The sequence below is a fragment of the Astatotilapia calliptera genome, chromosome 3 (assembly GCF_964374335.1).
Source record: "Astatotilapia calliptera chromosome 3, fAstCal68.1, whole genome shotgun sequence".
NCBI classification, from domain to species: domain Eukaryota; kingdom Metazoa; phylum Chordata; class Actinopteri; order Cichliformes; family Cichlidae; genus Astatotilapia; species Astatotilapia calliptera.
Genome location: NC_137424.1, coordinates 18,436,604 through 18,453,398, shown reverse-complemented (window position 1 = coordinate 18,453,398; position 16,795 = coordinate 18,436,604). Strand labels below are relative to the sequence as shown.

At 40.5% G+C, this 16,795-nt stretch overlaps 1 protein-coding gene and 1 long non-coding RNA gene across 2 annotated transcripts in view; both read left to right on the top strand.

Moving 5' to 3' along the window:
• Positions 1–6,829: 6,829 nt before the first annotated feature.
• The window catches only part of LOC145425244 (ribonuclease inhibitor-like), a 206,948-nt gene continuing 196,982 nt past the window's right edge, over positions 6,830–16,795 (top strand). The window contains exon 1 of the mRNA XM_080298274.1: positions 6,830–9,674. Coding sequence (XP_080154400.1) covers positions 9,502–9,674 — 173 coding nt within the window. The 5' untranslated portion in view covers positions 6,830–9,501. The remainder of the gene's footprint in view (positions 9,675–16,795) is intronic.
• Positions 9,687–13,384, top strand: LOC145425330 (uncharacterized). The gene is made up of 2 exons (XR_013905997.1): positions 9,687–12,218; positions 12,894–13,384. It is a non-coding gene; the product is annotated as an uncharacterized LOC145425330 (long non-coding RNA).

Below are 16,795 nucleotides of genomic sequence, written 5' to 3'. Positions count from 1 at the left end.
CTTTTCATAAGATTTGTGCCTAATATAGTATTTCTGCTAAATTATAGTATTTGTTCTTTTTATAGGATTTGTGCCTAACATAGTATTTCTGCTAAATTATAGTATTTCTGCTTTTTATACTATTTGTGCCTAATATAGTATTTCTGCTTTTTATAGGATTTGTGCCTAATATAGTATTTCTGCTTTTTATAGGATTTGTGCCTAATATAGTATTTCTGCTTTTTATAGGATTTGTACCTAATATAGTATTTCTGCTTTTTATACTATTTGTGCCTAATATAGTATTTCTGCTAAATTATAGTATTTCTGCTTTTTATAGTATTTGTGCGAAAACATAGTATTTCTACTAAATGTAGTATTTATGCTTAATCATAGTATTTCTATATATATATCTGCCAGGTCCCCAGGCAGCCAATCCTCTCTGAGGACTGAGACATTCAAATTTTCAAATCAGGACCTGCACGGCTTCCCAGCCAATCATATATGTGTCCTGAGGCATTCAAATTTGCATATTGGGGCCTTCATGGCTTCTAAGTCAGCCAATCATATCAGGGCTGAGGAATTCAAATCCACAAATCAGGGCCTGCATGGCTTCCCAGCCAGCCAATCATATATGTGGCCTCAGCCATTCAAATTTGCATATTAGGGAATTCGTGGCTTCTAAGTCAATAAGTCATCCATGTCATATATCTCTAAAAATTCATATTTGAATGATAAATTGTCAACACTGGAAGATTCCCCAATCACTTCTGAACAAAACGGTGTAAGAATGACCGCTCTAGCCCCTACAGTTAGGAAATTATGGTCATTTGTTTGAGGGTAGTCCTCACTATGAGAAATAGGCTGCAATAATCCTGTGCCTCTCTGTGCTGCGTGTGTAAAAAGATGCACCTGTTTTGGCGGGAAAACATAAACAGCCACTCTGATTGGTGGATTTAAATTCGGCAGCTCTCTCCCTCTGTGTGTGTGTGTGTGTGTGTGTGTGTGTGTGTGTGTGTTTAGTGGGAGAGAGAGGACCCTGCCCTTATTTGGCAACATGTCATTGTAGGATTTAAATTGAATATAGTTAGACTGGTTGACTGAATTGGATCTTGTGTGTGTGTCTCTCTGTGCATGTGTGTTTCCTCATGTGTACATATTTGTAATTGTGTGGCTGTCATAAATTTTTTTTCAGATTTTTGTCATTTAACAAGTATATTTGAGGGACCCTCAGCATGTTCAGCATTTTTTCAGCTGTCCATTTTGCTTTTCCAATTTTTCTGTTTAACTTATTACTATTGTGCTAAATCATACTATTTCTGCTATTTTATAAGATTTGTGCTTAATATACTATTTCTGCTTTTATAGGATTTGTGCTTAATATAGTATTTCTGCTTTTTATAAGATTTGTGCTTAATATAGTATTTCTGCTAAATGTAGTATTTATGCTTAATCATATTATTTCTGCTTTTCATAGGATTTGTGCTTAATATAGTATTTCTGCTAAATTTAGTATTTCTGATTAATTATAGTTTTTCTACTAAATCATAGTACAGTATTTCTGCTTTTTATGGGATTTGTGCTAAAACAAAGTATTTCTACTAAATGTAGTATTTATGCTTAATCATACCATTTCTGCTTTTTATAGGATTTGTGCTTAATATAGTATTTCTGCTAAATTATAGTATTTCTGCCAAATTATAATATTTGTGCTAAAACATAGTCTTAATTTAAAATTACAATATTCATAGTTCATCACAGTGTCTCTGGTAAATCACAATATTTCTGCTCTGCTGTACTATTTTTCTAAATCATAGTGTTTCTGTAATGTTTAAGTATTTTTGGCTAAATATATTCTTTCTGTTATCTTATACTATTTCTCCTAAATTCTTGTATTTTTGAGAAGTTATCATGTTTCTGGTAAGTTACAATATTTCTGCTAAATTCTGCTATGCTATTGTATCTCTGCCAAGTATTATGTTTCCTCTAAGATATTGCAGTTCTGCTAAGTTATTCCATTTTAGCAAACTTCTTTTGCTTCTGCAAAGTTTTTACAATTTCTGCAACTTTTCAGCTTTTTCAGCTACTTTTTGCATACAGCTTCAGCTTTAAAGCATCCACACTGCATTTTCGCAGGAAATGCAAATTTTTCTAGTTATTTATTATTTTGTACAAATCACACCCAATCACTCAAAACCTGCTACTCACAGCATTCACACACTTAAACTGTGACAAGAGTTGAGGAATATACTCACAACACGCTTTCCTAAGAGTATTTCAGACATGCCTTTCATAATCAGAAAGAGCAAGTCAAAGAAAACAATTGAAACCTCTATTAATTCTCACAGCACACACATAGAATAGAAAAAATAAAACACACCAGCATTTATTGCTGATGAGAGGTTACTCCTAAAAGTAATATGTTAGTCTTAAATATATACAGTGCACTCACTATATTTATATATCAAAACTCAGTCAATTACTATACATCCACTACGGCAACTCAAAACTTTATTTATAGCCCTCTAATGAACATAAATGGCGTCTTAAACACACACTCAACAATGTTTGCAGCAGTATTTGTAAAACCAACTGTGGTTTAAACAGTTCACTGCTGACTAATTTGCATTTTCACACTCACACACACACAGTCTAAAAATAGCTCCAGCACTGCCTCAGACTCCTTTCACACAGAGATCTCTTATTTTATATTACAAAGACGTCTTATATTTACAACCACTGTCACATCTGTCAGCTTTAGCGCCTAAACAATTTCGACAAATTTGAGTTAACGGTCCAACCGATAAAGTCCAACTTTTTTGTGATCAATTAACCAGTATCTGTCCAACAGTTTCTGGCCTCATCTCTAAAATCCCTAACTCAATTTAAAAGCGTCAACCAACCCAAACTTTGCCTGAAGCTCTATTTTTGGCATTTCACAGCCAAGGCTTACCCCGAAGTTTTAAGTTAAAGTTACACGCCCGAAGTCCAACTTCTGCTGGCCAAAAAAGCGCAGACTACTGTTCCAAACGGTAAGGAGACTCTAACTCCTAGTTATTCTGGAGTGCCCCAAGCTCCACAGTGACCAACTGACTATCCCTCTTCGAGGACAATGCCTAAGCGTCCTTGGCATTGGCAAGCGTTACCTCTGAGCACTGCGCTTCCTATCAGTCCAACTGACGTTCTTGAATAATTTATAATACTTTGGAACAACAGTAAAACAGCCAAAAAAGTGTAAGACTGAAGCAGGTCCAACCTTATAACCAATACGGGCTCCACCCCAAACAATAACCAAATTCCCTAATATACTAAAATCACTCAGCAGTCCAACTGCTTTCCACGGTCCAACCGTATTAAATCCTTTAGCGGTCCAACCGCATTCAATCATTTTTAGCAGTCCAACTGCATTAAATCCTCAGTACTGTCATGAGATTCTCATCAAAATCAAAGCAGACATTCCCCAGTAATTTCAGTGAGTAGACTTTAATTTGTAATGTCCAATTTGGCACACTTTGGAAATAATTCAACAGGTAGTGCCTTACCTTTGGATAAGCGGCTTAGAACAACAATGAGAAAAAGAGAGCTGATTATTAGCTCATCAAAACACAAAACAAGATCACAATGAATTATCGGTTAATTTCATTTAAAATAATTCATTAAGTATTTATGTACAATTCAAATTGGTTTGTTTTCTATTTTAATTATTTTACTGACACATTTAATGAATTATTTAATGATGTATTTATTTAATTCACGTTGCTACTCCTGGCCCTGCATCGCTGTTCATAAATACATTTTATTTGTCAGCTTCACCCATCAAAGTCAGGGGGCGGGGTTAATGCTGATCAAGTCAACACCATTGCTTTGGTCTGGTGGGCGTTCTTTTAGTGGGCTTTTCTCAATACTAAGTAGGCCTACACACCAGGGTTTGGACATGTGTGGACCCAAACTATACTTTTACCCTTTTTTGTGTGTCACCAAATACACTTTAATATTTTCTAGACAAGAATGTAGTGGCGTAATCTTTAACCTCGTTTGGCTCCAAACAGAAGTGACAGACTTGAGCAGGGTTCATTTAAAGGCTGACAGAAGTGGAGTGGTGACGGGGAGATGTTTGACAGGACAGTGTTTCAGCCTCCACAGGTTCATGTTGTGCTCCATCAGTCAGTGAAGATGAAGTCAGTGCTGATGAGGCTGTAGAGTGTGTGAGGGATGTGAATGAGGATGATGAAGATCTGATGATAGCAGATAAAAACAGGCTGCAGAGACTTTGAGCCATACAGGGCACACAGTGTGTGTACAGAACAGCTGAAATCATTATGGAGGCCTCACTGGAATATGGAAGCATCACAGTACAGCTTCAGTGAAGCATTAAAGTCTCTGATATGAGATGAGAAATGAAGCAGCCAGAGCTTTTTCATGAGTGGAAACCCACTGTGACTGTGAGCTGCTGCTACAGCCTCCAGATTAGCCAGCAGCTCATCCTGCTCAACATGGACCTGTGGTCAGAGTGTGTGCTGGATAATCCGGCCCAGGATGAGGCCAAACTGACATGGGATGAAATGTCTGTCACATAATTGAGCTTAGTGTAGTTTCATTTCTGCACAATTTAAAAACAACCAAAACTTTGTTCTGTCTTTTCTATGTTATACTGTAGACTTTCTTTGATACTGTGTCCTAAAGGAGCAGCTTTTACTTTGAAGGGGAGGCGTCTCTGTTTCCTCTTCAGGTTGGATGATGGAAGCAAATTAGTAGCTGTGTCCCAAAACGTCGGCTGCATCCTCCAGAGGCTGCATTTGAAGGCCGATTACGTCACAGCCAGGCGATGAAGGCTGTCCGTATTTGTCGACTCCTTCAAATGTGCCCGACAAATGCGTCCTTCATTTCCCCGAATTTGAAGGATTCATCGGGTGTGTCCTTCGTGGCCCACCATATCCCAGAATTCATATCCCAGCCAAATTTCAGCTGCCAACAATGGCGGCAGCTACTAAGTTTTCAAATTACTCTTATTAATCTTTCTGGGTCACAAAATAAACTTTTAACATATTTTCAGGCGAGAAAGTAGCTGTGTAAACTTCAAATATCTGCTTGGTTTATCAAGACATCGCATATTTGCAAAAGTGTGCAGACGTTTTCGGAGACGTCTGTTCCCCACCCGCTCGCTAGCAAGCCGGGGGTTTCAATGGTCACTCCAGCCGGCGAGAGCAGCGGACGCCCGGCTTCATCGTTTTCAGACCCCTGCTCTTTCGCTACTCAGGTGAAACACGATATATAAGTCACCCGGATAACTTAAAAATGTAATTGTTTGCCTTTTTTCTGTGTTTTATTTGTTCCGGAGTAAATCGGTTTGGCTGAGATCAAAGTTCCTCCGGGATTTTCACACAGCTGAATAAACGTTAAACAGGAAACTGATTAAACAGAAGTGTGAGACGGTCGAGAGTTTACGCCAGTGTCCTGTTATATTTTAGATAGCAAGGAGCAGACGGCCGAGTTTATTAAACTCCACCGACACAGCGGTGACGCAAATCTGAAGGCTAGACCGTCCCATTTCAAAGCCTCGCACTTCCAGCCTTTTCAGTCTTTGAAGGACCCGGCCCACGTAGACCGCGAATACCGGGTCCTCCGAAGGATGCAGCCGACGTTTTGGGACACAGCTAGTGTGCGATGTTCTTTCAGTGTTGCACTTTGTAGACGCTCCCTGAGCACTGGTCTCACAGCCAGCTGCACATAGAGACCAGTGTTGTTAGTCCAGGTCAGAAGATGACTTGTTGGAATGAAAATGAGCTTGTAGTTTGTCTGCTTTAATAATGTGACTGGAAAAAGGTGTTGGACTTCAAATATGTCCATTTCTTTCACACTTCACCTTTAAAAGTGAAGCCTTGTGGTTCCTGGAAGGAAAAACACGACTTTTTCAAGTCTTTGTCCTGTTTTTATGAGAAATGTACGACTTTAATGTGAAACATTCAGAGTTTTTTCTCTTGTTGTGTTTGTTTGAAGCTGCTTCCTGTTGGCTTCAGCTGTTTGGAGTTTCCATTTTCTAAACTTCTACATTCTGAACCTTCTTCAGCTCTGAACAGATGATGAAACACTGAATGATTTCAAGCTCACACTTTGTCTAATAAACTTACATCTTTCATTCTTTATACAGATTGATGGACTGTAGTTTGTCAGAGATCAGCTGTGATTATCTGGCAGCAGCACTGAAGTCCAACCCCTCCCATCTGAGAGAGCTGGACCTGAGCTTCAACAACAAGCTGCAGGATTCAGGAGTGAAGCATCTGTGTGGTTTCCTGGAGAGTCCAGGATGTGGACTTGAAACTCTGAGGTCAGTCAGCATGTTTTAGTTGTGCTGAGATGAATATGATGTGAAAGTTGTGCTGACACTAAACTGCAGACATCAGGCTGATATTATACTGATCCACACTGAGGATCTTCATGGTAAAGTCTGTTTTCTTCTTCTCTGGTTTAGTCCATTGACTGCAGCAGAACAATGTTCACATTTCAAACAGTGAGACTCAACGTATGGCCCGCGGCCCACACGCGGCCTGCCCACCTTCCCTGATTCAGAGAGAGGGGACCCTGATTAACTGTGTAGTGTTCTTCCTCACAGTTCTAAGTATCAGACACAACAATGAATAATCCACAGCTGACTGTCTTTAGCAGGTCAAAGGTCACGGCACACAGCAGGCAGTGGGAAATATTATAATTCTGATCATTTATCAGCACATATCCATATGTATAAAAACAAAGCTGACACTGTGAGACTTGATCAGAGGTGTGATCATCACAGCAGAGGCCTTTGTGTCAAAGTCACTGAGGATCAAACAGAAACATATGAAGCAGATTTTCCTGTTCTGGCTTTTTATAGCAGATAACCTTCAAAATATTCTGCAGTCCATCAAAAACTGAAGCAAACCATGAATCAACATGTGAACATGAGCTGATGCTGCTGAAGTGAAGCAAAGTTACAGAGGTTTGATTACAGACACAGCTGAGAGTTTGTAATCTGTCATCATTTTAAAAGGTTTACATTTCTTCAGTATATCCACATTTGCAGCTGCTACCTCAACCTCCACTTGTCCAACACAACTGCTGTCCACTGCCTCCATGACATTGTGATTTTGCTGTTGGTCTTCTGTCAGATCTTCATCAATCACTTCTGCACGGGGCACACCTTCAGACTCTGCAGCTGCATAACGAAAGCCTGTAAGATAAAATTAGACATAAGGTAAATGTACACCAATATTCCAATGACAGGTGTGTGATTCATCTGGAAGTTATGTGCGGATTAGTGTACAGTGATAGCAATTTAGTATGTTTTTAGAGGGGGGGGGGGTTGTTTACCTCCGATGGGTGCTCTTTTTCGCTTCCGTTGCGTACGCCTTGAGTGCCGGTCCGAGTCTGATACAGGTATGTCGTCATGCCCCATGTGCAGTGTTGGTGCCCAGTCTGGATTTGTTACATCCATTTCATATGCTGGTTTGCCTGCAATAATGCCAAATCATAAGCTACTCAGTCGACATGATGTGGTTCTGCAGCATCACACATTAGCATGTTTTATCTCATTATCTATGACCTCAGCACATTGAAAATAACACTAAAAGCCTTTCAAGAGTGATATGAATTAATTTAGAACTCACCGGAAAGAAAATGCCGTGAGCAAACCAACAAAAAGCTGGGGATTGCAGAGAACTCGATATCCGCTCGTCTCACCGCTGCAATCCAAGCCTGACGTCTTTGTTTAGTAATATCGGATACATGGGATCCCTCACGTTGCCTCCAGGATGGAAAACGATGAAAAGAGAGCCCGTTATCCAGCTTCTTGCCTTCACGATCGTGTGATCTAACGTTGCAACCGACAACACAACACGTACGATCCATAGCTGAAATGGTATCCTTTGGCTGGCCTACTGTCATGGCGGAAGGGGGCATGGCCCATCTCCCGTGACATCACGCTCCAAAGCCCTATAGGTGGGAAAATGTACCATGTCGACCAATCAAAAATGATATGGAAACATGACATTTGGTTGTTTAGCAAAAGGGGGAAGTTTTAGGAGTGACCGGCAAGAGAGAGCGAGTGAGCGAAAGAGAGAGAGAGTTTTGATACGTGAGAGATTTGTGACGTTTACCGTGTTTGGTCTCAAGTTAGTTTGTTGTCTTGTGTATTTAGTGTGTAGCTGTTGTTTTGTTTTGTGTGTCAGTTCTACTAGTGATCGTCACAGTTGCTGCCTTAAAGCCAACAAAGGCAGATTGCAGTGTAAACGCTGAGTGACACACCTGCTGTCAGACCTGCAGGTTTATCCCTGTGCTGTTCTCATATGTGTTAGAGTGACACAAACTATTGTTTGACACCTGATTGTTCTGTAAATAGTTTGAAATGATTATATGAAAAACGTCTGAGCCTTGGCTGCATTTTTTGGTAAATAGTACCATATAACTTTGTTGTTTGCAAAACGTGTGCGTATTTTTTAAAATGTACAATCTCTATTTGCATTTCAAGTTATGAAGATGATTCGTTAAACATGTGTGTGGTTTTTACAGTCAAAATATCACTTTCTACTTGTATTTTAAATTTTGTCTGAATTTAGATAAATTGTGCTGATACAGTTGGTCAAAATGAGAAAATAACAGATTGGCAAGATGAACTGTTTTTAAAGGTAAAATATAGAGGCCACATCAAAAGTAGTCAAGAAGGGTTAAAGGCTAAAAGCAAAGTTGTCACCAAGTACTGTTTATATTTGTGTGTATTGCTGCAGCTTTTTTGAGTATTAATTTGGTGCCTTTGTGTGAAATAATGGTATTGTGAGTGATCCATATAGTCACAAAGAATAGCCACTTGTTTCTGTGCTACCAAAGTTCCCCGGCTTTCATTCAAAATGTGTTTATCGTCAGCACCTGCACATTAAACTACTTAAACATTATAAATGTCTTCAAGCTCACACTGAGGCCTGTGGGGTACTATCAGCCACTGAGACAGTACACACATTTATATGTGTTTGTATATGAATATTTCATACTTTAAGACTGCCTGTTTATTTAAGGGAGATGAACAAAATACATTGGAATTGTACAAAATAATATCATGGATGATAAATTAAATAGATTTTAAGTAGATGCTTGTGCATTCTTAAAGTCTTATATGTTGAACTGAACTATGTGATCTGTTCAAAGCCTTAATCTTAATTTGAAGTGAAATGTGCATTTTGAGTTTATACACTATGTATATAAGGCGACCGTTTCCTTTTGCAGTATTTTTGTGTGGTGTACTTTTCTATGTCTTAACAAAAGGGGAACAAAGGTGTTTAAGTTCACCTAGGATGATGTGTTTTAATTTTCACATGGTCTTGCTTGAATTTGACCCTGACAAAGGCGTATGAACTCTGTCAGCTGTTTGGAGTTTCCATTTTCTAAACTTCTACATTCTGAACCTTCTTCAGCTCTGAACAGATGATGAAACACTGAATGATTTCAAGCTCACACTTTGTCTAATAAACTTACATCTTTCATTCTTTATACAGATTGATGAGCTGTGGTTTGTCAGAGATCAGCTGTGATTATCTGGCAGCAGCACTGAAGTCCAACCCCTCCCATCTGAGAGAGCTGCACCTGAGCTTCAACAACAAGCTGCAGGATTCAGGAGTGAAGCATCTGTGTGGTTTCCTGGAGAGTCCAGGATGTGGACTTGAAACTCTGGGGTCAGTCAGCATGTTTTAGTTGTGCTGAGATGAATATGATGTGAATGTTGTGCTGACACTAAACTGCAGACATCAGGCTGATATTATACTGATCCACACTGAGGATCTTCATGGTAAAGTCTGTTTTCTTCTTCTCTGGTTTAGTCCATTGACTGCAGCAGAACAATGTTCACATTTCAAACCTTCAAAGAAGAAGAAAAATCCTCCACTGGATAATTCCCTGTGAAACTCTCAAACTCTTCATTCCACCTTAAAGTCTGTCTGACACTGAAATCCAAAGCAAAATGTGCGTTTGCTTTACAGACAGCAGTCCAACACAAACATACACACATCATCCAAAACACAGTCCAACATCCAAATCTCCTCCACTGCCAGCATGAATGATGGGAAAGAGAAGGAGGAACACTCTGACATTCAGGGTTAGAATGAGTTTCATGAAGCAGACTGTGAAGATCAAAGCTGCATTAGAAAGCTTACATGAATGAATGAGTGGACAGAAGTGGACAGAGATCATCTGAAGCACTTCAAAGGCTTTAAATCAGCACATTTCTCTTTATTCTTTATCAACTCTGTTAGTTTCTCTCAGTTTTCTGTGGAATGAAGCTAACAGCAGGCTAATAAGATGCTGACCAATAGGTTTCTATTAAAGGTTGTAATTTCTATATGAAAAAGTGCTTTGGCTCAGCAGGGAGCAGCTTACAGGTAGAATACAGCTGCTGGATGGGATTAGCATGTCATAGCTATCTACCAAACTGCTAACTGGGGGATTTCAGGCCATCTATGGATCATTTTTGCTAACTGTTTATTCAGCTTAGGCTCACAGGGCTGCAGCCTGTGCCCTAGCTGTCATAGGGCAAGAGGCGTGGTCCACCTGCACAGGTGAGCAGTCCATCACAGGGCCAACAGAGGGAGACAGAGAAGCACTCTCTCACATCCACACCTACAGCCAATTTAGAAGCACCAATGAACCTAAGCAGCATTTCATTGGACTGTGGGAGAACATCCAACCTCCACAGAAAGGCCAACAAGCTTCAACCTACAACCTTCTTGCTTTAAGGCACTAGTGCGAACCACTTTCCCCCATTTCAGCCCAAATCCTGCATCTTCCTGTTTCTGACTCCAGGCCAGCTCCACTAACACTTTCTCATCAGACACTGCCACCTAGTGGAGGAAGTCTTAGTTCCATTTGAAGCTCCAGATGACAGTTAGTTCCTTTACAAAGAGGTGGAGGTGGTGGGGCCACAGCACCATCATCACTGAGTGCCATAGGACACTTAACCTTTGTTTCCATATGCTGGGAACTTCCTGTTGTTCCAAGGAGGACTGGAAAATGTGTGAAAATCTCCCAGTCAGTTCCTCACAGCACACTTCAATCATTTCCCTCCCACAGCATCAGGACCAGGGCTTTTTCTCTCTGTGGTCCCACTAAGAGATTTCCACACAAACACCTCATCAGTGGGACTCTCAGAGCTACCAGCCCTTTGCTACAATCACAAAGCTCTTCATTGAAATCAATGATATCAAAGCTGGAATCAAATGAGTCCAAGTCTTCTGCTGATTCAGCATCACATTCATCTTTGCTCCTTGTCCTGCATCCCCACCATGGACTTCATTCCTGTCCAAGCCAGCCTTGAGTGTCCTTTATTCAGCTCATCCTCTGCTTTACTTTTACACCTGATTTTAGCTGCTTTATCTCTCTTTCAACAAGTTTCTGTGCCTCAATCTTTTTCTTCTCTCCCTCATAACAAGACAGCTTCTTCTGCCTGAGAACATGTTGGAGTGATTTACTAATCCAGGGCTGCTTATTGGGGAAAATACTTCCTGTTTTCAAAGTAATCCCCATTTTTCCCAGAAAGAAATGTAAGTAGAAATCGATGATCTAAGTGAGAACATGAGCCTTTAAAAAGTCCCAGTGGGTGCAGTCAAAGCAGTCCCTCAGTCCCAGTATAGAGTCTTTGGTCCAGACTGGAACAACTGTGTGCCCAGTTTGAGCTCTCTTCAGTGCTGTGACCTGACAGACCCAGAGGGGCCATCACATCACATTTAGAAGCTCCCCTGATGGAGCCACAACACATGTCCAACACTTAGTCTGTCTTGTTGGACCAACTGGAAGAAATGATTCAAGGACTTAGTCACAGAACAGAGATTCAAATCTCCAAAATCCAACTGGCTGCATCAGGACATATAGTCTGAAACTCTGCACAGTTTCCTGTTTGAAGCTGCTTCCTGTTGGCTTCAGCTGTTTGGAGTTTCCATTTTCTAAACTTCTACATTCTGAACCTTCTTCAGCTCTGAACAGATGATGAAACACTGAATGATTTCAAGCTCACACTTTGTCTAATAAACTTACATCTTTCATTCTTTATACAGATTGGGGAGCTGTGGTTTGTCAAAGATCAGCTGTGATTATCTGGCAGCAGCACTGAAGTCCAACCCCTCCCATCTGAGACAGCTGGAGCTGTGGGGAAACAACCTGAAGGATCCAGACGTGAAGCAGCTGTTTGATCTTCAGCAGAGTCCAGACTACAGACTGGAGACTCTGGTGTAAGTAGAGTGATGGAGTGAGTGGGTGGTGCTGTCAGCAGTATTGTACTAAACACAGTCAGTATGAAACAAAGATCCAGTGTTTCCTGTAAAGCTGCAGCTTCTCAGTGAAGCTGTGAGAGGAGAATGGTGACAGGCTTCAGGATTGGACACAAACACTTCCTGTTTCTGACCTTTATGGTCACCATAGTAACGGCTGACACACTCTGATCAAACACTGTCAACAGCCAATCAGCTCTCTGAACAAAGCAGCACGCAGACCAATGACTGCATTCGTTTCCAAGTTTAAAGCAGTGAAGAACACAGTCTGTAGGTGAGGAAGAATTTAGTGAGAGCAGATGTTTGGATGGAATTCCTCCAGTTAACAGCTGGAACCGTCCATCTGGATTGTTGGGCTTGTTGTTGGGGTTCCTACAGAGCTCAGAGTGGACACACCAAGGTTCTTCTAATGAATGAAAGTCCAAACTCAAACTAGGAGGGAAAAACATTTTCATCAACTTCAATAAAAATCCAAAGATTAGAAAAAGTGAAGCAACAATGAGTCCTAGTACAGTCCCAGCACTGAAGTCCCTGCTGCTCTTTATACTGGATGTACTGCATCACTGACTGACAGCTGATGAAGAGTCTCTGGAAACACTCGTTTATCTCCTCTGCTCTTCCTTCTTCTCTCTGCAGGTGGAGGTGATGATGGTAAACAGGGCGGTGTGTGTGCTGAGAGAGGAGGAGCTGTGTCCTGATGATCCAGAGAGGTTGAAGCAGCAGCAGCTTGTGTGTAGAGACGCTCTGACTGGGCCATGTTACTGGGAGGTGGAGAGGAGAGCTTCATCCAGCAGTGACTGACAGAGGAATGAGAAGAAGTGCAGATGACTGTCAGTGCTGCAGAGTGAACTGCTCTGAGAACAGCTCCACTGTCAGACACAATGTAGAGTCCAGCATCATCCCTGTGTGTCCCTCTGGATCTGACAGAGGATCATCAGTGTATCTGGACTGCTCTGCTGCTGCTCTGTCCTTCTACAGTCTCTGCACAGTCTCTGTCTGACTCTGGCTACATTTTTGGCATTTATATTCTTGGTTGCTCTCTTTATATTTTTCACATGCAAAATGTGCCCATCTTTGGCAAGATTCACACTGCACCTGGAAAGGAAAAATAAATGGCTCATATTCTGTTTGGTGAATACTATTACTCAACATTTTAATTATGATTGGCAAGTAATGATACTAAGACTTATGTGTTTCTTTTGTTTTGTTTTGTTTTACCATTTCAATCATGCTGCGGTCAGCGTTAGCATCTAACATGGAGAAAACAATGCAGTAGTCCTCAGCGTTCCCTGAAACACAATCATAGTTAGGTTTTAATCAAACATTATTTATTGAATAATTAAAAAATAATAGTACATTTTTTCCAAATATACTTCCTGGAAAATTAGTCTAAATTAGACTTTGAGAAGGGTCTTATCTGAAAGTGTTTGAAGAGCACTATTTGTACTGTGCTGTTTGAAAAGCACTATTTAAATTGGAAGTACGCACTAACGTGATAAGGACTTTACTGGACTTACCTCGATTTTCAAGTAGGGTGCAAGCTATCTGCATTCGCTCCAGCACAACTGGCTCTGTAGTGGTTGACACCTCACTGACCTCTCCAAAATCAAGGTAGTGTTCTGCAAACTGTGAGATTGATCATAATTAGAATGTAAAGTCTTAATTAGGTAAAGGATAGGATAATTATAAGCCACAGTACTTCTATGTAAAATGATCATCTTTGTTGTTGTTGACCGAAATAACTTTCACTTCACTTAAATTCACTTAAAGTCTTAATTCTAGCTAACAAGAAACTGAATCATTTGAATACGGGTTACCTTTAACAGTAAAACTCCACAACTGCTGGAATCCTGTCGCTTGTTGTGTTGCATAGTCTGTAACTGCCACTCCATGGTGTCTTCATGCCCTCTCATCCTCAGAAAATTCCTAGTTGAACAAAAGTGTTTGTAATGAAACAAGATTTTTTTTTTTAATCTAAGAATAACACCTCAGTATCATACATACCTCCAGTTGCGCAGAATTTTCCTGTCATAAACACCTTCATTCCCATGGGGTCTATGAGCAGTATTTTCTGTGCAGAAATGTTGACAATCTAAAGAAAAAGTTAAATTAAAAATTACAATTGTTTGTGCCACTGAAAACTTATTTAAAAATAACACTTTGTGCAAGAAACTGCTTCACAACAAATTATGCAAATTAATAACAAAATGAACACATACCACAAGAATCCAGTGTGTACCAAAGTTCACAGGGCACAGCCACGTCTTCAACTGGGAACTTCATCTGTGGGATTGGAAGTGCAGAGTAATTTGGATTTACTTAGGTACCATGCGTCTCAGGGTGTTTTCAAATATAGTCTTCTTTAAAGGAACCGAACTCTTTCCTCAGCAACAGAAAGGAGTCAACTGTTTGGACCACTTCTGAGCTTTCAACATACCAGTTGAGGCATCTGAACTGCCCAGAAAACAACGAGCTTGCAACTACTGAACAGAGCAAGTGTGCAGCATTCTGCACAAGTATACAAAAATGTTATAGAACAGTAAATAGGTTTTTTTTTTTTAATTTCAAAATTAGTAGGTAAATGACATTTCTTACTTTCCTTTCGTCTCTCAATAACACGGTGCAGATATGCATCAATGACCTGTTTTGAAAAATCTGAGTTTATACAACAACAGCAACAATTTTTGAAGTAACTGCTTGAGTGCTGTACACAAAAACATCTAAAGGAATAGAATTGCTGATAAAGGTTCTTTCTGCATATACTGAAACTGGGTATTATGATGTCACAGATGTCACAACATCTGTGTTGTGGTTGATAACATTTTTTCCTGTTGAAGTGAATGGGTGAAACCTTATCAGAGTTTTGCAATATAACCCCCCCCCCCCCCCCACCTACCCGCACATTTTAAACTATTAATGGTCTCTGCACTGCAAATGCTTCAGAAGGAGCAGAACCTCGAAATCAGAATCAATAATGATAAGTTCTCTTACCTCATCAGAAACCACCGTGACCCCTGCAGTGTTCGAAAAGAGGAATCCAATAACTTGTATGGTCCAACAGCTGCCTCCAAGCGCCCAGTATCCTTTGCACGCCATAGCCTCTTTACTAAAAGAAAAATATGATAAGTTAGCTCAGGCATGCATGAGATTTGTAGTGGATAAGCTTGGTAAAGGCCAACGGGCCACAACAGGAAAAAGTCAATACAATAGGCATGCATTTACACGCAGAGAAATAGGAAAGGTACAGCGGGTGGGCAAAATAGAAAATTACTGACAGGCAGATCCATTTCCAGACTTCCACAAGCTCAGTGCACGTTGCACGTTTCTTTACATCCAATATGAGTTGAAGACTTCAAAATGCAAACAAAGTCATGCAACAGTCAATTAAGTTGCAACGCCAAACTGGCAACAAATGACCAACTGGTCAAAAAGAGTTGTTCACTATGTCACCTTCATTTTCTAAGCTTTGTTTCTGGGAGGGAAGTTCTTGTTCACGCGTTTCTGGTCCTGGAACACAATTAAACTCCTTGTGTCAGCCGTTTTGGGTGCATAATGAATCCTCTGGACTTTGCTGGCACTGAGGGTTAGCAGTAGGATGGCAGGGAGGCATCTTCAGGTCTGTGCTGCTGTTCACCGTCTGACTGCGAGTTGGGTATTTTTAATTGTCACTGATATTTACATGGTGGCTTCTTCTGTATGGCTTGATATGGTCAATGCTGTAGTGATTTCTTAAAGTTGCTCCTTCCGTGTTTTTTTTAATCTCACACATTTGCCAGCGATGTCTTGAATGGTGTAGGGTCCTGAAAAATCTGGATCAAGTCTTCCTCCCTTCCTTCCACGTTTCATGTTCAAGAGAAGAACTCCATCTCCAACGCTGTACACAAGGTTTCTGTACTTCTGGACTCGTCTAGCATAAGCTTATGCATAAGCATAAGATTGTACTTAAACTGAAATATGACACCTACTCAGTGATTTACAACATAGAGGTAGGTTGTTTCCTCTTAAACATTTTAACTGCTTTCCTTACAAAATGAACTGGAAACCTATAAGTTCAGTCTCTGAGGTGCTCTGCGATTTCTCTCAGGGTAACGTCTGCCTGTTTGGTCAGAGTCCATAGTGCTCTGTGTGGAAAGTTCAGGTGTTTGAAGATTGGTGGTTTCACGTAAACCCTGAACCTCAGGTGGTGAAGCGAGGGCAAACTCTTCTGAATCTTGAGGTGTAGATGTGTCCTCTCAGGTTGCTCTGGAACCACGTGACATTCTGCATCTAGAATCTGATCAACATGTCTACGCCAGACTAATTTGGCTCCAACATTTATGGTGTATATCAGCGGTCCGGTCCGTGAACGAATCGTGCCAGAATGCCATTTCTGACTTGGGTCTCTGTAGTCTCTGGCGAGAACTCTTTGTCCAACATTGAAGAACCTGGTTTTGTTTCTTGTTGCTTCCACCATGGAAGACTGTTTATCTTGGACATCCTTGCGAATGTCTGGTTTCAGCAAATCTAGATGTGATCTCAGATCTCATCCCATGAAGAGC